The sequence below is a fragment of the Delphinapterus leucas genome, chromosome 8 (genome assembly GCF_059928025.1).
Source record: "Delphinapterus leucas isolate spDelLeu-1000000601 "Yukka" chromosome 8, BTC_Dleu_Yukka2, whole genome shotgun sequence".
NCBI classification, from domain to species: Eukaryota; Metazoa; Chordata; class Mammalia; order Artiodactyla; family Monodontidae; genus Delphinapterus; species Delphinapterus leucas.
This window is the reverse complement of record NC_143136.1, coordinates 9,114,138-9,140,788: the sequence shown is the minus strand read 5'-3', so window position 1 is coordinate 9,140,788 and position 26,651 is coordinate 9,114,138. Positions and strand designations below refer to the sequence as shown.

At 38.8% G+C, this 26,651-nt stretch overlaps 1 protein-coding gene across 10 annotated transcripts in view; it reads left to right on the top strand.

The window, feature by feature from the left end:
* The window catches only part of CAB39 (calcium binding protein 39), an 86,468-nt gene that overhangs the window by 38,432 nt on the left and 21,385 nt on the right, over positions 1-26,651 (top strand). For 8 of the 10 annotated variants that reach the window (XM_089916233.1, XM_022567922.3, XM_089916236.1 and 5 more), the window contains 2 exons: positions 23,474-23,638; positions 25,989-26,107. In XM_089916233.1, coding sequence (XP_089772359.1) covers positions 23,474-23,638; positions 25,989-26,107 — 284 coding nt within the window. Of the gene's footprint in view, positions 1-15,453; positions 15,568-23,473; positions 23,639-25,988; positions 26,108-26,651 lie in introns of all 10 variants that reach the window. The other 2 variants (XM_089916239.1, XM_089916238.1) reach the window with 2 other exon arrangements.

Genomic DNA, 26,651 nt, shown 5'->3' with positions numbered 1-26,651 from the left:
CACAGCTATTTAAAATCAAGAGGGGAAATTACAATGTTGAGATATTCATATATCTTTACAAAACACAAGAGAATCAGTGTGAAAATGAGAGTTCACTAGGGCAGCTAAATACAAAATGCATAGCTTCCCTAAATACCATCAAAATGATCTAGAAATTGTAATTTTTTTAAAAAGTATTTTATTTACAGTAGCAACAACAAAAAAATAAGGTGTCTGGGAATACTTTCATCAAGAAGTATGCAGAACCTATATGAAGAGAACTATAAAACCTTATTCAGAGGTACAAAAGAATACTTGGTCCATGTTATTGGATGGAATATAGTTAAGATGCCATTTCTTATCAAATTAATTTTTAAGCTTAAAGCAGTTCCATTCAAATCACAGCAGGATCTTTTTGTACCTTGACAAAAAATGATTCTGAAGTTGTGGAAGAGTTAATAAAGTAGCTACAAAGTTGTGCTGGAATTTAAGGAATATGAATTCCACTTTGTTTTGAAGCAAAACACACATTTCACACATCCACTCACAGTCTTTCCAATCATGGTTAATGATACGCCATCCTTCTAGTTGTTCAGGCCAAAAGTCTTGAGTCACCCATGACTCCTTTCACACTTCCCAGATCCAATTCATGAGCAAATACATCCACTTTATTGCGGGGGGGAAGGGGGGTGTTAAAAAGCCAGACTCTAATGACCGCTTCACCCCGTTTTCTTAGTCACCACCTGGGTCTGAGCTACCATTATCTTTGCTCCGGATTACTGTAGTATTCTTCTAACTGGTCTCCCTTGCCTTTCCACAACCATAGTGATTCTTTCAAAACATGAGTCAAATAATATTTCCCTTAGAGTAAAAGTCAGAATCCTTACAAGGGCTGAACTAAGTTCTACAGGTCAAATCCTGCCTAGGCCTGTTTTTGTAAGGCTCATGAGCTAAGAATGGTTTTTACATTTCTAAAGGGTTGGTTTAAAAAGCAAAGAAGATTATGCAACAGAGACTTTATGTGGCCTATAAAGCTTAAAATATTTCCTGTCTGGTGCTTTTACCAAAAGATAAATGCCCACCCTTGCCCTGGTCAGTCAGGCCCGTGACCTCAATGGTCCCTTCTCCTAGTATTCCCCCCACATTGGCTTGCTTTTCCTTGTGTACTTCAGTCACACTCCTGCCTTATGGCTTTTGCATTGGGCTGTCCCCTTTACCTAGAATGCTCTTTCTCCAACTCTCTGCTTGGCTAACTCCCTTATTGCCTTCAAGTCTTTGCTTAAATGTCACTTTTCACCCAACCCCCTATTTAAAATGCAGCCTAGTACCCGGCATTCCTGTTCCCCCGGTCTTGCTCTGGTTTTCTGTGTATCACTTAACACCTTTAATATACTTAATGATTTTTGTTTGTTTGTTTTTACTAGTTCTTCCCTCTGTTAGAACATAAGCCTTCCAAAGACAGCTCAATAATTATATTTTATTTATTGAAAATGGAATACAGAGTTAACATAGTTCTGTCAAGGTAACTCTTCTAAACTCTTAATTTCTACTGAATAGGATAAAACATGTATTACTGAGAATGTTGTAATAATTTGTATGTTGAGTTTATGACCAATAAGAGGGTATCCCAGCCAGATATCTTCTGAACTTTATGATGGTGACCAAGTATCATATTCCCTTGTAGTGCTACCACCCACAGAAATAGTGAGATAAATGACCCTTCTCAAGAGATCTACCCTGTTGGTCCTAGTATCTTCCATATAGTTTTGTGTTTATTAATTATCTTCCCCTGTAATTCAGGATGCTTAGTGGACACTTTTCCTGATTGGATGAATAATTATACCCAGTGGATCTGATTAGTGGATAACTCTGAGCACCTAGGCAGGGTTTTGGTGATCTGTTGCAGGATACTGTCCCCAACTTTAAACTTTTAATAACATTTATTGTCACTGATTTATCTGAGGAGAATTAAAAGGTTTAATTAGCAGAGCTTGTGAATGATAAAAATTGGAGAAGGATAGGAAACTCTATAGGTGACTAAATCAGGCACCAAAGAAGGGTCAATTAGCTGGGGGTAGTGGGGCAGGAGTTGGAGGAAGGACATGATTGTAACTGATAAAATGCAGTTCAGATAAAAGTATAGCTCTGTACTAGGGTCTAAACAGATGAGATACCAAAGGAGAAAATACAACATAATTACTAAAAATATTTGATTAAACCAAAAGAAGGCAGAAAAAGAGGGAAAAATGGCTTTAAGGAACAGATGGAACAAATGGAAAACAAATAGCAAGATGATAAACTCAAATGTACCATATCAATAATCACATTAAGTATAGATGGCCTGAACACCCCAATTAAAAGGCAGAGATTGTCAGGTTGGACAAAAAATTCCTGTCTGGATGGACCTAGAGATTATCGTATTAAGTGAAGTTAGTCAGACAGAGAAAGACAGATATCATATGAGATCACTTACGTGGAATCTAAAAAAAAAATGATATAAATGAATTTATTTACAAGCCAGAAATAGACTCACAAACATAGAAAAAAAATTTATGGTTACCAAAGGGGGGGTATAGCAGGGATAAATTAGGAGTTTGGGATTAACATACACACATCACTATATATAAAACAGATAAACAACAGGAACCTACTGTACAGCACAGGGAACTGTATTCAATATCTTATAATAACCTATAATGGAAAAGAATCTGAAAAAGAATATTATATACATGTATAACTGAATCACTTTGCTCTACACCTGAAACTAACACAACTTTGTAAATGAACTATATTTTGATTTTAAAAAATGGTTAAAAAAAAAAAGAAAAAATCCTAACTATATGTGCCTACAAGAAATGCACTTAAAGTGACAATGACACAATTAGGTTACAAGTAAAAGGATGGAGAAAGATATACCATGTTAACACTTGTCAAAAGAAAACTGGAGGGGCTCTATTAATATCAGACAAAAATAGATTTCAGAGCAAAGAATATTATCCAGGATAGTTATTTCATGATAAAATAGGGGTCAGTTAATCCAAGGGACATAACAGTCTTAAATGTTTATGCACCTAATAACAGCTTTAAAATAAAGCAAAATAAAACAAAGCAAAAACTCATAAAATGAGAAGATGAAACCATCAAATCCACAATTATAATTGGAGATTTCAGTACCCCAATCTCAATGACTGATAGAAGAAGTAGGCAGAAAGTCAGCTAGTAAAAGGCTAAATGTATGTGACATATACCTGTGATCACAATGGAATTAAATTAGACATCAATAACAGAAAGAGCCTTGGAAATATTCCAAAATATTTGGAAACTAAATATCATACTTACAAATAATTCATGGATCAAAGTTATTTGAGTGGAATAAAAACATAGCAGAGCTAGTGAGATGTTGCTAAAGCATTACTCAGAAATTTTATAGCACTAAATGCATATGATAGAAAAGAAGAAAGGTCTCAGCTTCTACCTTAAGGAAGTAGAAAAAGGAGAGCAAATTATAAAGTAAGGAGAAAGGATATAAATAAAGATCAAAGCAGAAATTAGTTAAATAAAAGCCAGAGCAAAAAATAAAACCAAAACTGGTTCTATCAGAAGTTGAATAAAATTGATAAAATCTAGCTAAGACTCATCAGGAGATAAAAACAATTACCAATATCTGGAATAAGAGAGCTGACATCACTACAGATTCTACAGGTATTAAAAGGGTAATAAGGAAATATTATGAACAAGTATTTGCCAATAAATTTAACAACTTAGATGAAATAGGCAAATTCCTTGAAAGACACAAATGGCTCAAGTTCACTCAAGAAAAAAGTAGATAACCTTAATAGCCCTGTATCTATTAAAAATTGAAAATTTAGTTAATAATCTTCCCATAAAGAAAAATCTAGGCACAGATGGCTTCACTAGAGATTTAAGGGAACATTTAAGGGAAATATAACACAATTTCTACACAAACTTTTCCAGAAAATTTATGAGGAATAGTTCTTAACTCATTCTATGAGTCCACGATTATCCTGATACCCAAATCAAAGACGTTACAAGAAAACGACAGACTAATATCCCTCATGAACACAGACGCAAAAATTCTAAACCAAATTTTAGCATTCCTGATAAAAACTCTGCAAACTAGGATAGAAGAGAACTTCCTTGACCTAGTAAAGGGCATCTATAAAAACCCTATGGGTAGAGAATGGACTTGAGGACAGCGGGAGTGGGAAGGGTAAGCTGGGATGAAGTGAGAGAGTGGCATGGACATACATACACTACCAAATGTAAAATAGCTAGTGGGAAGTAGGTGCATAGCACAGGGAGTTCAGCTCTGGGCTTTGTGACCACCTAGAGGGATGGGATAGGGAGGGTGGGAGGGAGGCGCAAGATGGAGGTAATATGGGGATATATGTATATGTATAGCTAATTCACTTGTTATAAAGCAGAAACTAACACACCATTGTAAAGCAATTATACTCCAATAAAGATGTTAAAAAAAAATCCTACGGGTAGCATTATACGTAATGGTGAAAGGCTCATTTATCTCTAAGATCGCTAATAAGACACGGATGTCCACTTTCACCTCTTCTATTCAACTTTGTACTTGTAGATTGCAGACTATGCAGTCAGGCAAGAAAAAGAAATAAAAGGCATGGAAAGAAAGAAGTAAAAACCTGTATTGATGACATGATCACCTACTCAGAAATGAAGGAATCTACAAAAACCGTAGTTGAGTTACTGTATGAGTTTAGCAAGGGTACAGGTTATAATATTGATATACAAAGAGCAATTGTATTTCTCTATAGTAGAAATGACAGAACCAAAGTTGAAATTTAAGAGTATCATTTGGAATAGCATCAAAAAATATGAAACACTTAGAGATACTCTGACAAAAGAAATGAAAGACCTGCACACTAAAAACTACAAAATATTGCTAAGAGAATGAAAGACCTTAGTAAGCGAGAGATACACCTTATTTATGGGTTGGAAGACTCAATATTGTTAAAATGTCAGTTCCCTCCCAAATGATTTATAACTTCATTGTAATCCCAGTGGACTTTTTAATAGAAATTGACAAGTTGGTTCTAAAATATATATGGAAATGCAAAAGACCTAGAATAAAACAGCTTGGAACAAAAAGTTGGAGGGTTCACACCATCTGATTTCAAGAATTATAAAGCTGGAGTAATCAAAGCAGTGTGATATCAACATAAAGACATATTAGATAGACAAATAGATCAGTAGAACAGAATAGAGAATCCAGAAAGAAACCTACACATGTATGGACAATTTTTGACAAAGGTGAGAATGCAATTCAGTGGAGAAAGGACAGTAGTTTCAACAATTGGTGCTGAAACAATTTGATAGCCACGTGCAAAAAATGTTGGACCCGTGCCTCATACCATATACAAAAATTGATTCAAAATGGATCACACAACTAAATGTAAAACCTAAAATTATAAAGCTTATAGAGAACAGGAGAAAAATCTTCATGACCTTGGGATAGGCAAAGAATTCTTAGCTATGACACCAAATGCATACTCAATAAAAGAAAAAAATAATAAGTTGGAATTCACCAACACTAAAACCTTCAACTCTTCAGAAGACACTGTTGAAAGCATGAAAAGACAAGTCACAGACTGAGGAAAATTTTTGCAAAGCATATATTTGATAAAAGGTTAACATCGAGAATATGTGAAGAAATCTCAAAAAGAAAACAAACAATCCAGTAAAAAAAAAAAAAAAAATGGATTAAGTATACAGTTCACCAAAGCTGATACACAGATTTCAGATAAGCACTTGAAAAGATATTAATCTTAGGAAATTGCAAAATAAAGCTATGATGAGATACCACTTCACACCTATCAGAATGGCTAAAATTGAAAATACTGGCTACATCAAATGCTGGTGGTTACGCAGAGCAACTGGAGCTGCTGGTGGGAATGTAAGATAATACAACCACTTTGGAACAAAGTTTGGCCGTTTCTTGAAAAGCTAAACTTACATCTAGCCATTTCACTCCTAGGTATTTACCCAAGAGAACAAGAAATATATGTCCATACAAAGACTTCTACATTAATGTTCATAGCAACTTTATTTGGAATATCCAGAACAGGAAATTGCCCAGGTCTGTGAATAAACCTGTTGTGGCACATCCATAGAATAGAATACTACTCAGCAATAAAAAGGAATGAACTATTGCTGTACCCAACAATATGAATGAATCTCAAAATAATTGTGTTGAGTGAAAGAAGCCAGACTATGAAGAGTACATAATGTATGATTCTGTTTATACAAAACTCTATGAATAGCCATAATGACAGAAAACAGATCAGTGATTGCTTTGGGGTTGGCAGGGATGTATGTGGAGGGTTAGAGTGGGGTTGGTGGTATGAGGGGATTACAGTGGAATCATGGTGGTGATGGGCATGTTCACTGTCTCGAGGGCTTCAGAGGTGTGTACAAAAGACCAAAGTTATCAAATTGTACTCTTTTAAATATGTGTGCTTTGTTGTATGTTAATTATAACTCAATGAAGAGAGTAAAAGACTATCCGTGTACCAACTGAGATATAGGTGGCTTAGAAACCACAGATGTTTGCCCTGAGAATAAATAGATCATGTAATAAAGCACCTAAAAAAGACTATTGAAAACCTAGGTTGCAATAATAGAAAAACACTAAATTCAAAATGATCATCTTCTGCTCTGTGTAGATAATAAGTCCATATTTGAGGATGTAGAGAAACCAGAGTGTATTGAGAGGGGAGTGACCAGGTTAGTACAGAAATTCAAAGTTCTGCCATGAGAAACAGTTGAGTGAACTGGAGGTGTGATGTAGAGAAAGAATAAAATTTGAGCCCTAGAGCTCTTAGTAAAATGTTTTTAGGGGATCATCTAATATCAGATAAGGGAAGCTTCCAGACAGTGACAGGAGATAGAATTAAGGCCCCGAGAGTGGAGGAAAAACAGGGAGTCCAATTTCATCCTGATATTAGGGAAAATAATAAGTAGAAGTTGGCTTCCATGGGAGATCGCAAGGTTCCTGTTTCTGGATGTGTATTGGTGTGGGCTAGGTGGTCACTTAGGTCTTTTAGAAGGAATTCAAGCTTTGTACGATTGACACATTGTTATATCCAACGCCATATTTTGCAAGGTGCCTTTGTAGAGAATAGGCCTCCGTCTTATTTTGAGGTAGAATTATTTGGTGTTATTATTCTCACGATCCACATGAAGAAAGCTCTTGTTTCCTAGAGCACCTGTTATATTAGAATCAGAGGTGGTATTCACTCCTAGCTCTGCCAAACCCACGGTAAAATTTTGTCTGTTTTTGCTTTATTCATTATATCCATGGGCATTTTCTCACTCATTTCTTGTGATCTTGTAGACAAAATGATAAATATAACGTTTGAGTGTTTCTTTCTTTGTAGTGTGTTGATGTTTTTACTTGTTCTGTATGGTAGGTACACAGTTGCCATATTAAGACTTGTCTATAATACAAATAGATTACTCCCTTAGGAACTGTGCCATACCTTTTAAAGAGAATTTGAAAACTACTTTCCTTATACTTTTAGAAAACACAGTTTATCTTACCATCCCTATTTTTAGGTAATTGGGGCATGGGCGTGGGGTGGAGTGGAATTTGTTCTTTCATTGCTGACAGCCCCATAGATCTGCATACATAATGACTGGTTACACACTGCCCACTGCATGCTATGTAAAGAAGGTATAGCTGCCTTGCTCAGCTTATCCTTGGTTCCCTTCATCACTGTGAATGCATATGTTCACAGTGTTGAATAGCTATATTCACTCATTTCATGAGAGGAGTAAGTTTGCTGGCATATTTAAGAGGGGGGAAGGGAATAGCCTTTTCATAGCATAGCCATTTAACAGTGACTCATGGTTACTAAACTTGTTTAGAGTAATCTTTGACACCAGAAGGTTATTAATAGGTCTTTTTTTAGTCCATGATCTTTCAGCTTAGTATACTCAGACATTTTCTTCAGTGGAGAGACACATATGTGTGTAGGATTTTTTTTTAATTTAGAAATTAATATGATAATAGAATTGGTCTCATTATTAAGTATTTGGCACCAGCAATATTTCTCAGTTTACTTTTAGATTCCATCTCACATCCTTTATCTTAATTTACTTTAAGAACTTCCTTTTTTTAATGAGATCATCTAATCCCTTTTTGAGAATGAATTAATATTTAAGGCAGTAAAATAGATTGATATATATTTAGAGGACTTTGTTTAAAATGATTCTTTTGCTAAAGAGTGGGTATAGTGGGATAGGGAGGGTGGGAGGAGGGAGATGAAAGAGGGGAGAGATATGGGAACATATGTATATGTATAACTGATTCACTTGTTATAAAGCAGAAATTAACACACCATTGTAAAGCAATTATACTCCAATAAAGATGTAAAAAAAAAAGTGGGTATAAAGAAACTCAAAAAAAGAGAAGAATATAAGACAAAATAATAAATGATTTAAGCCCCCTCCTCCTCAAAAAATCTGCGTTCTTTGAGGCATTTCTCAATAATAATAACTAGTTACGTGTAAATTATACATGTAAATTATAAGTTACGTGTAAATTATACACTTGATTGTGTAAACTAATAGGGAACAGAAGCAAGGAAAATTCTGCTTAATCATTTCAAAATTGTTTCTAAAAAAGATGACTATAAAGAATGATTTGCATTTGAATTATGTTTCCTTATGCTGAGCTCCATCCTTACAGTAGTTAGCAGGACAGTTTTTTTTGCAAAAGATAACAATAAGAGTAATTACTGTCATCACTTCCATTGTCATCTTTTGCAGAAGATTCCCAACTTGCTTGAATCCATAGACATTTTAGTGCCCTTATATATATATGGGCAGATAGATGGACACGTGGATCAAGTTTTGTCCCTGTTCTTAAGGAGTTTATAAGCTAGTAGAGGAAATAGGTATGTAAAACAATATAGTGTAGAGATACTTGGAGGTATGAGTGAAATTCTATGGGAACCAAGAGGATAAAGCAGTTGCTACCTCTGTCAGAGACGGGTACATTAGATAGCATTAGGTGACATTTGAAGTGGTTTAAAGGTGTTTGGCAGGCAGAGAGTGAGAGGGAACAGAATGTGAAACAGACTAAAGCCTGGCATATCCAGAAAACAGTGACAAGTTTAGGGTGACTATAGGAGTTACTAGAGGAGAATGGTAGGAAGTGAAGCTAGAGATGTAGATTGTGGTAGATTGAAAAGTGCCTTATTTACCACCTAAAGATAGACTGAGGGAGCTGAAGAAATCTGCGGTTGTTGTTGTTGTCCTGCTTTGTTTTAAATCTTTATCGTTAGATAATTTTTAATTCACAGGAAGGTGCAAAAAAATATACAGGGCGATCCCATGTACCTTACACCCAGTTTCCCGCAATGTTAACATCTTACATAACTATATACAGTATCAAGACCAGGAAGTTGACGTTGGTGTAGTCCACAGGCCTTATTCACATTTCACCAGCTTTACAGTTTTGTGAGTGTATGTGTGTGGCTCTGTGCAGTTTTATCACACGTGTAACCACTACCACAGTCAAGATGCAGAGCTCTTCTATAACCGCAAGGCCCCCTCCTGCTATCCCATTATAGCCACACCCATCTCCTCTCCCCCATCTCTAACCCTTGCTGGCAACCACTAATCTGTTCTCCCAACCTATAATTTTGTTATTTCAAGAATGTTTTGTAAATAGGATCCTATAGTATGTAACATTTTGAGATTGGCTTTTTTGCCCATTCACCTTAATTCCCCATATATCTGTGCAAGTAGTTGTGAATATTAATAATTACTTTTGATTGCTGAGTAATATTCCATTCCATGAATGTACCATAGTGTGTACATAGGGTAAATGTTTAACCATTCACCCTTTGAAGGACATCTAGAGTGTTTCCAGTTTGTTTTACAAATAAAGCTACTATGAACATTTTCATACAGGTTTTGTGTGAGCGTAAGTTTTCCTTTCTGTAGGATAAATGCCCAAGAGTACAATTCTTGGGTAAGATCATGTTTAGTTTTTTTTTTTTTTTTGCGGTACGCGGGCCTCTCACTGCTGTGGCCTCTCCCGCTGCGGAGCACAGGCTCTGGACACACAGGCTCAGCGGCCATGGCTCACGGGCCCATCCTCCCGGACCGGGGCATGAACCCGTGTCCCCTGCATCGGCAGGCGGACTCTCACTGCACCACCAGGGAAACCCCATGTTTAGTTTTATAAGAAACCCACCAACCTCTTTCCCATTACATTCCCACTAGTAATGTTTCAAAGTCAGAGATGGGGTGAGATTGGAAGTGTTGTAAAGATAGACATAATGGCAAAAGATTAACTTGATAAGAGGACTCTGATGACAAGGAAAGCTTAAGGGTAAGGAGGAGAAGGAAGATGTGAGACTAGATTTCTGAGGGAGGATTGAAAGGATTTGATGGGTGTCCACATTTAACTTCAGGTTCACATATCCTTAGGCCTTTCCTTCTACCCACCAGATATTTTTCAGAGCATGAGTGAATAAACTGTGGCCCAGGTCAGCCCATTACTTGATTTTGTAAATAAAGTTCTATTGGAACACAGCCATACCCATTCATTGACACATGGTCTGTGGCTGTTTTCCTGCTGCAGTGGCAGAGTTGAGTAGTTGCGACAAAAACCATATGACCCACAAAAAGAGAGCTACCTACATATCTAAAGAAACTTGATAAGATACTTCTTTTAAATTTTTATTTATTTATTTTTGACTGCGTTGCGTCTTGGTTGCAGCGTGCGGGCTTCTCATTGCAGTGGCTTCTCTTGTTGGGGAGCACAGGCTCTAGGCTCACGGGCTTCAGTAGATGTGGCATGTGGGCTCTAGAGCGCAGGCTCAGTAGTTGTGGTGCACGGGCTTAGTTGCTCTGCGGCATGTGGGATCTTCCCGGACCAGGGCTCGAACCCATATCCCATGCACTGGCAAGTGGATTCTTAACCACTGCACCACCAGAGAAGTCCTGATAAGATACTCTTGATGAGATAGATTATAACAGGATTCTTATTTCGTTAGAAATCGGGGGTGTGGTGTGCAAGGCAAGTGTTGTTCTGTGTTTGTTTTGCCTTGTTTTTTAAGGGTTTTTTTTTTTTTACCCATTTTAAAAAATTGAAGTATAGTTAATTTACAATGTTGTGTTAGTTTCAGGTGTACAACAAAGTGATTCAGAAATATATATGTGTGTGTATATTCTTTTTCAGATTCTTTTCCATTATAGGTTATTACAAGGTATTGAACATAGTTCCCTGTAGTGTACAGTAGATCCTTGTTATTTATCTGTTTTATATGTAGTAGTGTGTATGTGTTAATCCCAAACTCCCAACTTATTGCTCTTCCCTTCCCCACACTGTCCCCTTTGGTGACCATTAAATTTGTTTTCTGTGTCCGTGAGTCTGTTTCTGTTTTGTAAATAAGTTCATTTATATCATTTTTTTAGATTCCACATAGAAGTGACATCATATGATATTTGTCTTTCTCTGTCTTACTTCACTTAGTATGATAATCTCTAGGTCCATCCATGTTGCTGCAAATGGCATTATTTCATTCTTTTTTATGGCTGAGTAATATTCTTGTTTTGCTTTTAAACTTAATGTTCCACAAACGTGCAAAGGGTGCTCTGGAGAAGCAGGCAGGCCACGGTTTCAGGTGTTCTTTCTCCCTTTATCCACTTTTTCAATTTTACCTTATCCTTATTTGTATATTAGGGTTCTACACAAGATCTTTACTTTGAAAAATGATGGCAGCAGGATTAGGAAGTGTGATTATCAGTGGCCCCCAAAAGCACTTAAAAACCACTGATTTCGATGACCTCTGACATCTCTTCAACACTTAAGATATTGTGATTCCATACTGAGGCATCCCTTCAGACTTAACATATTCAACTCAAAAATTCATTTTCTCTGCCCCAGAGAAAATGGTCTCTCTCTTCCTGACTGACTGGTTTAAGAAATATTGCCTTTCTGGCTCAAAACCTTAGAGTCATCGGATTCTTTCTCTTTACTTAAGTATCTTTTTGACGAAGTCCTGTTCGTTTGAAACCATTACGTGAGGGGAGAGGAGGCCGAAATTTGCAGCTTCTCCCTCTTTCCCTTTTTGTAAGCACTCTGTAGGTAATGTGGGAACGTGGGTGTGTGGGTGCATATGTGTGTGCAAGAGATCTATGCTTCCTTCATTAAGCCTGATAGTTTTAATTGATTTCTATATTTCTATCTATATGAAGTGTTATGTTTTAGTAATATGTTCATTCCAAAACTTCAGAAAATTCAACAGAGTATAAAAGGCAAAATAAAGCTCATCCTAATTCCACTCCCACATGAAATGACTACTGTTAAGATAGTGGGATATCCTCGCAGATTCTCATGCATATTCTAGCTCTCTCCCTCCCTTTCTGGGGCCGGTAAGTTACTAAACACGAGGTCATGCTATTCTAGGTCCTGGTTTGTTTTTTAATTTTTTAAAAAAAATTTATTTTATTTATTTATTTATTTATTTATATTTGGCTGCGTTGTGTCTTCGTTGCTGCGTGTGGCTTTCTCTAGTTGTGGCTAGCGGGGGCTACTCTTCGTTGCGGTGTGCGGGCTTCTCATTGCGGTGGCTTCTCTTATTGCAGAGCACTGGCTCTAGGCACGCGGGCTCAGTAGTTGTGGTGCACAGGCTTAGTTGCTCTGCAGCATGTGGGACCTTCCTGGACCAGGGATCGCACCCGTGTCCCCTACATTGGCAGGCGGATTCCTAACCACTGTGCCACCAGCAAAGTCCTTGTTTTTTAATTTTAATGTTAACTTCTTTGCATGTCAGTATAGATCTACTTAATTGTTTTTAAAGCTTGCCATAATCTTCCATTTTATGGGTACACCATGATTTAACCAGTTCAGTGAGATAACTTTTAGTTCTGATCCTTTGCTATTGTAAATGACACTGCTTGTACTTAACATCTTTGTGTAATTATGTTTCCCCAGGGTAAATTCCCTAGATGTATAATGGGTGATTCAGAGGGATTGCACCTTTTAAGGCTTTTTGATACATTTTGCTAAATTGCCCTCCAATAAAGTTGTACCAATATATTTTTCCACTACCAGTATATCTTCTAGAAGTCTTTGCCTCTAATAGGAGGGGAAAAATGTTTCATCATTTTAAGTTAATATTACGATAAAGTAGAATATTTTCTTTTAAGGTTATTAGCCTTTTAATTTCTCAATTAGCCATATCTATACTTTAAGCGTTTTACTCTTGCTGTGTTTAAGTGTGCTTTATATATTGGTAAGTTGGGCTTAACAAGTAACTTTATCTATTAAAAATTGGGAGCCAAGGGGAGGGCAGACCCAGTGTTGTACTCCAGCAGATAAACCCTGTACCTCCATGTGTGATTAGACACCTCCCACCGTAAGGCCAGTTTGGGATCTACTGAGTAGTTGGGCCTTGTTGGGTCCAGAAGAGGTGTGGGTGATAAGGGCCACGAGCACTTCAGGGATGTGGTCTGGAAGCATTAGCAGGTGAGTGAGTAGCTCCTCTGGTCTTCTAAAAATGTGTTTTTGTATCACTACTTGGTATCTGAGTGGTTGCCACTGATGACGGTAAAATGGTACAGGGATGGGTACTGTGGAAACATTGGGCTTAAGGCAAGAGATTTAGTATGAAATCTGAATTCTTGGAAGTCTTGAAATAGGTCACTTGTACAAATGTTTGGCTTGCTAGTTGCTTTTTTTCCACCTCGTATTTTTTTAAAGAGAAAACAGGCAGTGGGAAGTCTCACAGCCTTACTTCTAATTGGGGATATCATTATGGGCATGACGCTTAAAATTTTGAAGTAGTTACTTGTCTCCTCACCCTGGGAGGGGAAGAAGTATAGTTCTGATATTGTTACTAGTGAGGTGAGAGTAGTAGGTGTGAACTTTGGAATATTGGTTACTGCTTAAGTAGATCCTGTACCTTAAATTGTTTAATTTTTAAGTATTTTTAAAAGATACTAAGTAGAAATAAAGTCGTTATCAACTGGTTGTGGAAGTCAGTGAGGCTTCATGGTACAGGATTAGTATGCCTGCCCCACGCCCTACCCCGGCCTTGACTCTGAGAAGCTCTGCCAAGCCTCAGACTCTTTCCTCCATGACTCTGCTCAACTGGGTGTCCCCAGACTCCCGCTATATATGTGGCTGCTTTGTAGAATCATACAGGGTAAACCACTTCTCAGAAGCCGCAAGAAAACAATCAGGAACTTAAAATTCTGTGTCTCTCTCTCATCTAGACGAGTCAGCAGTGTGTGAGTTAGTGAGGCACAGTTCACATCATTTTCCAGTCAAGTGAATGGGCTTATCATGAGGGGGGTGCTTCTCTCACATGTTTCTCTTCATCACCATGTATTTATTAAAACAGTTGGCTACTGTTAGTAGACTGTACCCATGAAACATAATATAAGGCTTACTGGCCACATAAGTGTAGCATCTGTGTCTCAGAACACCATGTTCTACTGACAAAATGTCCTAGACAATTCAGTTATTTAACAAAATCATGATGTCAGACCGTGTGTAAATCACTGTCTCAGTCACATTGGAGGGAGGAGGGTGTAAAGAAGCTTAAGCAAGCCCTTTCTGAAGCCCTTGAATGTGTGCTAGGGAAATGAGAGGTGCAGATGAGGAGATAGAGCACCGCAAGGCCCGGGGCTGAGACAAGGTGCAGCTGCTGTGGCATCAGGAGGAGAATGGCAGGAGGGGGCATGGGCTGTGAGAGGGGAGAGGGGTAGTGTGAGCATTTGGGGCCACTTGAGAAGAGACAAAGCCTCCAGGGCGAGAGAGTGAGAGTAGATGACGGGGCAGGGGGAATTGGGAGAACCTTTATTTGGCATTTGAGATCTTAAGAAATGGAATAGATCCCACCAGGCGTCGGGCCCAGCAACCTTGCATGAGGCCACACAACTGGCAAAATTGCAAGGGGGGACTTGAGGCAAGGCCAGCCTCCTTTTCATGTAGGGCCCTTTCCCCAGCACACATATATAGAGCCATCAGCCTGGGGATTACGGAGGGCTGCCTCTTACCTGTGAAGTAGAAGCAAAATAAGAGGATTGATTAGCTTTTAAGACTGATAAAATGATTGCAAAAGAGTACCCTTCACCCTGCTTCCCCAGATGTTAACATTTTATGTAGCCACGGTGCAATGATCAAATCGGGAAGCTAACATTGATACAATACTGTTGACTAATCCACAGACCTTTTTCAAATTTCCACAGTGTCTGCTAATGTCCTTTTTCTGGACCAAGATGCAGTTCAGGATCACACGTTGCTTTTAGCTGTAACATCTACTTACTCTCCTTTAATCAGGAACAGTTTCTTTGTCTTTGACATCATGACCTTGACACTTTGGAAAAATACTGGCCACTTACTTTGTAGAATGCTCCTTAATTTGGGTTTGGCTGATGTTTCCTCCTGATTCAATGCAGGTGATGCCTTTTTGACAAGAAAGACCACAGAAGTGATGCCATGCCCTTTGCAGCGGGTCCTTTCAGGAGGCACACGAGGCCAGTAGTCTCAGTACCATTCATGATGATCACATGGTTAAGTGGCGTCTCTGTGTAAAAGTACTATTTTTCCTTTGTCATTTAGTAAGTCTCTTAGGGGAGTGAGCATCTTTGTTTAAAATTTCCCCAGGTGATTCTGGTGTATCTCCAGGGTCGAGACAGAGGATGGCAGAAATACATCAAGATGGATCAAAGAAGTCGAAGATGTTTCCACTAGAAAGTCTTATTTCCAAATGGGGGAGGTGAAGCTAGATGTTCAGATACGGAACAGAGAAAGAGAACTAAGTTCTGTTGTGGAAAGTGAAGCAGTTTTGAAGTATTTGCTGCTGGGAGTAACTGGTTGAAAAATCAATCCAGTTTGAAGGAATGTTTCTGGCTGGAGTGAAAGCAGTTGAACAGCATGAATTTTAGGGAACCAGGTGTGCACAGGTTCCATCACCTTCTCTACCCTGGGGGCTGAAGTAGAGAAAGTCTTCAGTAAAGGACACCCCACATTGTTTAGGGGAGCAGGAGACCTGGAGCTGTGAGCACGGGCAGCCCTGAAACTTTGTCTTAACAGGACAGGTCACACGGTCATTAGAGAGCCCGGTGGATTAGGTGTCATGATGATCTCAGCAGCTTGACCATGGTACAGTGTGTGAGGAGCTGTGTGAACAGCTTACTTAGTAGGTGTGAGGAGACAAGCAGGGGGGTGGCAGATAAGGAGGATGTGGTCAGAGAGGCAGAGAACGTGCTGACATAATGCAGGCTGGCCAGAGAGAGGGGACTGGGCAGGGTCACTAATGTGAATGCTGATGAAGGGAACCAAGTGAAATCTAAACAAGAACAGCCAAGTTTATTTACTCTGTATGTGGTGTCTTCATTCAGTAAATTCTTGCTGCATCACCTTTTCTGGTGAATCACTTAATTTCATAAGCATTTCTGATCATCTTTTAGTAATATTTGGTCATGTTTATTTCTTTTTCAAGCTTTTTTAAAATCAACTTGTAATTGTGTTCAACTTGTAATGGGGAACAGAACTCACACAAATAGTTGAAATATACATAAAATTAGAAGTTGTCAATTGGAATATGAACTTGATTGCTCTCATGTATCAGGACTGTTAGTAAACAATAAAGTTGATTAATTTTAGTTTTTCTTTTATATCATGCTGCTGATTATCCTGTGTCGATGGTAACTAACCATGGAAATACCCAGGTTTGGAAGTCACTTGTCCCCAGTGCCACTCTCTACTTCTCAGTAGTTTGAGTAGCCTTTTACCTGTTAAGCCCAATTCTAGCCTTTAGCTTTCTATCTGGCAGTGTTTGTGGCACTGGTTTTCAAGGCGTGGTTGGTCGGCCTATTTACGTGTGTAGACCTATACACAATACTTAGTTATTTGTTAGAAATCTTAAAAATTTAGGGGTGATGTGTGGGGAGGAGTGAAAGGAGGGAAACAGAAGCAGAAATTAGATAAGCCAATTGCTACCAACTTAGTAAACACTTTGATCTATTTCTCTCATTCCCTTTGTCATTTTGCTCTTAAAAAATTAAAATATGAACTGTAAAACATTCAAACAAATCTGAAATACAGAAAGTGCAGAGTGAAAGTATTCTTCTTGCCCCTCCCCATAGGCATATTGTACTCAGTTTGGTGTGTATCCTTCCAGACTGTTTTCTCTGAGGAAACAGGGAGTTAGGTTCATTGCTCACCACTGAAACTGTCAGGTAGATTCCCTCAACTTTTCTTGGTGAGGTGTTGCAGAGTGTCCTTCCTTCAGGTCCCTGGATCTGCACTACTTTTTTAGAGGAATTCCTTGACTTTATGGTGTGAGAACATCACATTTCCCTACATCCAGTGTTCATCTGGATTTTGTATCCCAGTGATCACGTATACTCATGTTCAGCCACTGGGACCACATTGAGCATGAATGGAGCACCTGCACGCACTGGGCTACTAATGGAGCAGAAGGAAACAGACATTCATTAGAAATACAAGGAAAAGCAGAGTTATATACAGCTGTGAGAAACACTGTGAAGCAGTACCAGGTAGTAGGAGAATGTATGATAGAATTGACTTGGAAAGACTTCTCTGAGGAGGTGATCGTTGAGCTGAGCAGTGAAGGAAGAGCGGGAGTTGGCCGGGAGGTGGGGCGGAATATGAGCACGAAGAGCATTGTGGGCATAGGCACCCACATGTGCAGGGGCCCGAAAGGAGCCCAGTGTGACCAGAGCATTGGTGTATAGATAGTGGGGGAGGAATTGCAGTGCAGGGTGAGGTCAGAGAGGTAGGGTCAGACCATGCAGGGTTTTATGGGCCATGTTAAAAGGGAATTTTCTCCATCCTGAGAGCAATAGGTAATTGAAGCATTTTAAACACAAAGATTTAAGCATTTTAAGACAAAGGATTTAAGCACAAATCTTAATCATATTTGTGTTATGAAAAGATCATTCTAATTGTGATGTGGAAAATGGACTGTAGGGAATTCAAGGAAACCAGTCAGTAGGCTCCTTAGTCATCCAGACAAGAGTTATGGGGACTTGGGTGGTGATGGTGGAATATAAATGGATGGATTTTGGAGACTTGGATTAGATATCGGGGCAGGGTGAGGAAGAGGGAAGAGTCGAGGATGAATCCTAAGTTTCTGACACGTTAAGAGCATCAGTAGTGGCATCTCATTCCCAGAAATAGGGAACAAGGGAAGAACATAGGCTTTGGGGCAAGAGCATGAGTTCTGTTCTAGATGCATTAGGTTTGAGGTACCTTGAGACATCCAAGTAGAGACACTTCTAGCAGCTTGCTTAATATACTAGTAAGAGAACTGGATTAGAGATAGGAATCTGTGAGGCATCTGCATTTAGGTGTTCATTAAAGTTGTGTGTGTGGATGAGGTCACCTAGGGAGAGATGATAGAATGAGAAGAAGAGGGCCCTGTACTCTGCCTGGAGGAATTCCCAATATTTAAATGGCCCACTCCAGGAGGATGAGCCAAAAAGGAGACAGAGGAGCAACCAGGGAGACAGGAAGAAAAAAAGTAGGGTGTTGGTAAGTCACAGAGGACAGGAAGGAGCGGTTTTAAAAGCAGAGTGTAGCCAACTTCAGATGCTGCCGAGAGCTCACGCGTGATGAAGGCTAGAAATTGTCTTTAATGGCAGGCAGGTCGTTGGTGGCTGTCTGAAAGCTATAAAGTACTGGCTGTAGAAGCCTCACGGGATTGGGCTGAAGAGTGAATAGGAAAGAGATGTGGGTAGTAACAGACACAGGGAGGTGTTCTGAGAGGCTTAATTATGGCGGGCAGTAGCTGGGAGGGGGTTATGGAGTCAAAGGAGAGCTTGTTTAGTTTTGTTAGTGGGAATCTAATAGATCATATTTAAAATTGAGTTTGGAGGAATCAGGTAAGAGGGGAGTCGACTATATGAGGAGATAAGGTAACAGACAGGATGAGATCCTGAGAAGGCAGGAGATGAGTGGAATCCAGAAGCAAGGAGGGTTAATATAGGTAGGTGAGTATAATGGTTAGAAGCAAGGAGGGTTAATATAGGTAGGTGAGTATAATGGTTAGAAGCAAGGAGGGTTAATATAGGTAGGTGAATATAATGGTTAGCAGAGGAGAGAATTCGATGGTGTTTTCCTCCCCGCTCATAATGTAGGTGACAGTGTCATCTGCTGAAAGGGAAGAAGAGGGCTTTATGTTTGAATCCAGGGTGCCTTTCATCTTAGAAGCACCATAAGTAGCTTTCTATTTCCTTGCTTCTCTCCTCCATTTCTTAAAAACAGCTTTTTTGAGATACAGCTTGCATATCATATAGTTCACCCATCTAAAGTGTACAATTCAGTAGTTCGTAGTTTATTCACCGATAATGTGCAACCACAAACAACACAATCAATTTTTAAAATTCCATCTCCTCAAAAAGAAACCCCATACTTTAGCTATCACTCCCCTTCCCCCCAACATAGTGAGCATTTTGATCTTCATCTTTTGTTCATAGTGAGCACTTCTTCATCCTTTACTATCAGAAAGCATAGAGTATGGTCTGATCTCAGATTTTCAAAGCAGAGTATAAACTGAGACACATGAAGGGTTATTAAGAACCTCAAAACTTTAATCTAGTCAGAGAAGCAGACGGGGCTAAGGTCTATGACGTAGTAGGGTCACTGAGTAAATTCAGCAGATAATATACTCAGAAAACCTACTAAATGTCAGATACTTCCCTGTCAAAGAGAATCATCTTAAGAATAGAGATTAATAAAATGAAATTGTAAAGGCAACACATGTAATTAGATTATAAGGGAACATTTACTGTTGATAAATGGTTTTTATCTCCTGGTCCAGAAAAAGTACCTTCTGGGGTACTTACAATTTATATATGGGATGACAACAAACTGCTGTCAGAAATCTAAGACATTAACAGAATAGGGTAGTGACAGCAGACTCAGAGAGGTAAAGGGTCTGCTTACATTGACACTGAATAAGGTTTCATAATGGGATTATTAGGAAGATACTTTGTAAGCATTTAGAAAGGAAAGCAGTAGTCAGTAGAAATCAGCATAGACTTAAGTAAAACGGTCGTACCAAATTAACTTTATTTCATTTCCTTATATTCAGGAAATGTGGAGGAAATAGTATATTCTTATTTTATCAGAGTATTTAACAAAAAGCCTTTCAAATATCATTTGGAAATAAGTGTATATGTAAGTGGCTGAGCAGCCATGCCCAAAGATTATTTATAGATCATTACTGAAAAGAGCATGATGATTCAAAGGCATAATGTTAGGCTCCATTCAGTTACTTCCTTTTCGGCATTTTGGTTAATGATTGAGGCCATGCGAGGCATACCTACCTATCAGATTTCAGATGATACAAATATGGGTACCATAGCTGGCATTTTGGATGTCCTTCAGAATTCAGAAATACCTCCACAGTGTTGAATGATGGGCCATTAATGAGATTAAATTAAATAGTGAGAAGAGTTAAAGCCATCATTGCAGTGTTTATTCCGAAGATCTGGCTTTGAATGAATTATATGATATAATTGCAAAAATTCTTAAAGGTAGCCCTGAGCTACATTAAATTTGCAACATTTGCAGGGAAATGGTGGTCCGGTGTCTTGTGCATCATTCCATCTGGATAGAGTTGAAACATTAATCCTGTCTTTCTTAGGAGTATAGTTAAAGTAGCTGAGAAGAGGTTTTTCTGGAGAAGACTAGGGAAGACAGGCAAGCTGTTTTCAATGAGGAGCCTTTATGTGGAAGAGAAGTTAAGATACTACCTTATCTGCAGTGCAGACCCAGGACCAGCCGACACTATAGTGAGGCAATGTTCGTTTCACTATGAAATTTTCTAACAGCTGTCTGATTCTGAAGTCTGCTAATCCTGCGTTACTGGACACTGGAAATATTTAAGGTGAAGCAATGTGGTCATTTGGTAAGAAGATTTAGAAGGTTGTAGAAGGGAATACCGTGGACCTAGATAATTCTTTAGGTACCATTAAAGGCTGATGTCCTCTGAATCTGTGCTAAGTAATCTCCCTGAAGTAATTTCTGGTCATAAATATTTCCGTTTATTTAGCTTTTTACAGCCTTTATGTTTTTCACATATCTTTAGTATTCTACTTTGTTGGCTTATTAACTATAACTCTTTTGGGTTTTTTAGTGGTTCTTTTAGGACTTACAGTGTATGCCTTTTAACTTGTGGTTTGTCTTCAAGAAATATTATACTGCTTCATGTATAAAAACCTTAACACTGCCCCCCCTTGGAGCTATTGTTGCCACATATTCTTGTTCTGCATATGGCATAACCCCAAAATACAGTTATTTATGCTTTAAACAGCCAGTTGTCTTTTAGAGACTTTTTTTTAATAATGGAAAAATCGTTTCCATTTATCCACATTTCTGTCTCCGGTGCTCTTCATTCTTTTCTGTATACACAGATTTTCATCTTGAATCTCCTCCTGTAGGACTTCCTTAAACGTTTCCTATAGTGCAGGTCTGTCTGCTGGTGACAAAATCTTCCAGCTTTTCTGTGTCTTAAAAATTCTTATTTCACCTTCATTTTTGTATAATATTTTTACTAGGTATAGAATTCTACAATGGCAGTTTAGTTTTGTTTTTCCCCCAGAATTTTAATGATGTTCCTCCACTATCTTTTGACTTGCATCATTTCTGTCAAGAAGTCTGTTATTGATTCTTTGTCTGTAATGTTTTTCCCCCCTCTGGTTGCTTTTAAGAATTTCTCTTCACTGAATTTAAGCAATTTGATTATTCTATGGCTTGGCGTAGTTTTCTTCCTGTTTCTTGTGCTTGGGATTTTTTTTGAACTTCTTGGCTCCATGGGATTACAGTTTTCATCAAATTTGGAAAATTTTCAGCTATTATGTCTTCACATATTTTGTCTGTCCTTCCCCCTCCTTTGGGGACTGCAGTTACACATGTATCAAACTGCTTACAGTCATCCTGTAGCTCACTGCTGTGCTGTCTTTTTTCTCCCTTTCTTTGTGTTTCATTTTGAATAGCTTTCATTGCTCTGTCATCATATTTACTAACCATTTCTTCTGCACTGTCTGCTCTGCTATTGATCCCATCCAGTGTAATTTTTATTTCAGAAATTTTAGTTTTTATTTTTAAGTGTTTGATTTTGGTGGGTTTTTTTTTACGTCTTCCATACCTTTACTTAACATGCTCGTTTTTTCCCTGAATATAGTTATAGTAACTTTTAATGTCCTTGTTTGATTTCTACCATCTGTGTCACTTTGCAGGGCTGTTACTGTTGACTGTTTTTCCTCCTCATTATTGGTTGTGTTTTCCAGTTTTGATTCTTTCCAGGCTTGCTTTTAAGCTTTTTGGAGAGCAGAGTTTAGTCCAGGGCTAATTTTTTATAACAGCAGAGACAAAACCCTTTGAGAGCTCTGCTTTATGCCTGTGAATATGAGGTTTTCCATCAGGTTGATGGGAGCCTTGCGTGAGCTCCATGGCTCTGTTCCCTGGCCTTGGGTACTTACTCGCATGCATGTGCTTACCAGTACTCAGATAGAGTAGCAAGTGAGTCTTTGCAGGTCTCTAACAGTCTCTTCAGCGTAGCTGTCTCCTCTCTGGTACTTGGCCCTGCAGAAGTTCCAAGTCTCCTTGGCCTCCATAGATTACCAGCTCTGTCTCCTCACGTGGAGTTTGCCTGTTCTGCCTGGCTTCCCTCTCCCTGTGACGCGGCCTGGAAATTTTCTCGGGGCAGGCAGCAAGCTGGGGCAATTGTGAAGTTCGTTTCGTCTGTTTCCCTTCTCTCAGGAATCACTCTCCAGTGCTGCCTGAAGTTCAGTGTTTAAAATTCATTGTTTCAAATATTTCCCTCCAGTTTTTGGTCTTTTTCATGGGGGAAGGTAAATCTGACCCTTGTTTTTCATCCTGCCAGAAGTGGAAGTTTTTAGTGACTTTTTATTTATTGCCAGTATCTTAGCTTTGCATTCAAAGCCTCTTTCAGCTTCATTTCTTCTGTCACTCCCTTATTCCCTCCACACCTTTTCTCTGACAGGCCCTGTGCTGCTTCCTCTCCCTCATCCCCAGTTCATGCCATTCGTTCCCCTCAGTCTCCTTCTCCCCAGCCAGTTCTTGCTTGTCAGTGTCTCTCCATTCTCATGGTCAGCTCAGGTGCCTCTTCCATGTTGTTTCCCTCCCATTTGAGCAGAACTGAACTTTTTCTCCCTGTTCTGTTTCTACTGCAACAACATTGTTTTCAGCGTTCAAGTATACAGGTTGTGAATCTGCTGGCCTTCCCTGTCGAGCACATATGTCAGTCCCCACCTGTGCACACACATGCAGTTTTTGACTCCTGAGGGCCAGGATGGGCCTTGCCCACCTTTTTGTCTTGTACAGGGGTCTGGGGGTATGTAATATATAGAGAAGGTATTTAGCAAGTGTAGGTATGTTATATATGTTTGTGAAAATGAATTTTCTCCTCTCCCCCAAAATCAGGCTACAGAAGAAGTTTCCAAAAATCTGGTTGCCATGAAAGAAATTCTGTATGGCACAAATGAAAAAGAGCCACAGACAGAAGCGGTGGCACAGCTCGCTCAAGAACTGTATAATAGTGGGCTCCTTAGCACCCTAGTAGCTGATTTACAGCTCATTGACTTTGAGGTAAGAAATCAGTTTTTTATTTTTCAAAAACACTAACTATTCGTAGTCATTTTCCGTATGTTCTCTCCTCTGAAACATTTTAAGGTTCCTGTTGGGCTCTTGGCTCAGGGGTACTGACCTGTAAGCATACCCGGGCTGCCTGTCTAATTAGCGGGGCCAACTCAGGAACTCAAGGGTATCTCGGACTTAGGCCAGGTTTTTTCCCCCTCTTTCACTACATCATATATGAAGTTTTTTAGGTATTTGTTATGCCCTTTCATTTAGGCTGTATTTAATAAACAGCTGCTGGTTTACATAATTCACTGGTTCTTGGCTCTCAAGGAAAAAACAATCTAAAGAAGACCATAGAGTGTTAGAATTTTTGAGGTAGATGAGATCTTAGAGAACATCTAGGGTTTTTTGGTTTGTTTGTTTTTAACCTGCTGAGAACTCACTACAGTCGAGATTATATGTGTTTTGTTTGCTCGGCACTGCTTTTAAACATTTAAATGAGGATAACATTAAAACAGCAGGAGATTTTATACACAGTTTTGAATTTCTGGCTTCCCTTGGAAAATCTGGCAACATTGGGCCTTGTAGTCTTGTGTGGCCTCTCAGCCCATGACGTTGGCATCCACACTTGGGTGTGCCACAGACGGCACAGCTTGCTTTTTCTACCTCGGCCTGCTGCACTCATTTGCATTTCCTGCTCGTCCCTGGTAGGCGTTTGAGATTGGTGCCCAGGCTTATACAGCCAGATCATCCCATGTTGGATATTTACTGCATTTATTAGTGAGAAGAATGGTCCTTGATACCAGTCTGAATAAACTAGTCTGAGAAGTGTGTAATGAAGGGCTCTGGCATGGTTGTGAGCAGTCTCCTCTTTGACTCTTCGTTATGGCTGTGCTTTGTTTAAGCCCCAGTGTTTATCGTCCTGAGGGATTGTATGTCTATTCAGGTACTTGGAAAACCAGGGGAGAAAATGACAGACACCTGTAGCTAGATTCAGTTTTAGAGAAGGGTGGGGAAGATGTGGTTCATAGGTTACTTGAATGTATTATCAATAGATAATAAAAGAGAATAAAAATTTACTTCTGTCTTTTAGAACAGACAGAACTATGATATTTCCATTTATATAGCTGGTTTCATATATCTTTAATAGAGTGTCAAATTCCAACAGCAAGGATTTTTATCTCCACTACAAAGGTGGGAGTGCACTGGACCATCCAGTTCCTTCTCCTTCGTCTTCCCACCCCACTCCCCAACCTGGACCTTGAACTTAATATTCATTTGGGACTTTAGAGACATAAATTTAATTTAAGAGAAATGTGTGCCCTTGAGACTGGTTCTTCGAGATTGCCATTACTACTCCTGACCTAGCACAGGCCCCAGGGTCATCTCTAGTGCTGGAAGGCTAGCGTTTCACTCACTCCCCTGCAGACTTGTCAGCCTTATAAAGTGGCAGTTCTGAAACATCTCTTGGGGTCTACTTCTGCATTTGTTACTTTCTTGTGCAACTTTCTGATTATAAGTTTCGCTGTACTGTGTTAACATCTACCTGTTTTGTTTAGTGAAGTACAGCGGTGTAACTCTGATCTCTGAACTATTGCATCATGTGATACTTAGTACCTTAATTATCTATATATAAAGTTTTTCCAATTACACCTAGTTTAGTAGGAGGATATGTCTACTTGCCATTAAAGCTCAACTTCTTACAGAATTCTTTCATTTTTATTACACTAACAATACAGTTTCTCCTCCTTCCACCACTATAAAAGGAAGCTATATGTATTGTTTACAATACAAGCATCCTATTTGAAGCTGCTTGGGTGGGAATCAGATCCCTGAACAATGTAAGCATATAGCAAGGTCTTGTTTTTCATATCTGAGTCAGCATGATTCTGAGAGTTAGAAATCATTGAAATTATATATAGTAAGATTTCACTTTGTCAACACATTATTCATGTCAAAAATACTTTACTATTAAAACTTAGGGACTTCCCTGGTGGTCCAGTGGTTATGACTTCACCTTCTAGTGCAGGGGGTGTGGGTTCGATCCCTGGTCGGGGAGCTAAGATCCCACATGCCTCGAGGCCAAAGAAACAAAACATAAAACAGAAGCAATATTGTGACATTCAATAAAGACTTTTAAAAAATGGTCCACATCAAAAAAATCTTTAAAAAAAAATTCACTGTTAAAACTTAGAATTTGAAATTACGAAGGAAGAAATAAAATAAAATTTAATGTCTATGAACATTTTAAAGTCAGATATTCAGTCATAATTATAAATACACAGTACCTAGATTTGAGTTTATTTAGGGCATTTTGGCATTTAGTCAGGCATTTTGATATTTTTGTCTTCCTTAATAGGGCAAGAAAGACGTGGCTCAGATTTTCAACAATATTCTCAGAAGACAAATTGGTACAAGAACTCCTACTGTTGAATACATCTGCACCCAACAGAATATTTTGTTCATGTTATTGAAGGGGTATGTATAAAGTATAATGTAATAAGATTTATATTTTTGACTTGAAAAATAAAAAGGAAAGATGGTCTTGGGCAAAAACAGGATGGTGAATGTCAGAAAGCATTTCCTCTGTAGTTTCATCAGCTCATTTTCCCGTAGTTCTGGAACACATTTCCCTCCTTAAACTTTAACCTGTGAGCTAAACTGAATTTGAAAATGCCCATGGGATTTTAAAGTTAGGTGAATTGTGAGCCTTTAAATTCTCAAACCATACATGACTGAAGAAAAAAATAAGTCCTCTGTGTTCTTGTTTCTGTTCTCTAAGATGTAAAAACCTTAATTGTTGAAATATCAGCTAAATCATGTATTTAAAGACATCTTCTTTGGACGTACATGCACACGGTACTGCAGTAAAGGCTTCCCAGTAAATGGAGCTTGGATGCTATATAGCTTAACCTTGTTCAGTCAACAGTCAACAAAGTGCATGTTTATGACGTACTTCCCTTTGCTTTCCACCTGTGTGTGTCCACTCACCCGCTTAATCCAGTAACTCACAGTGCATCTT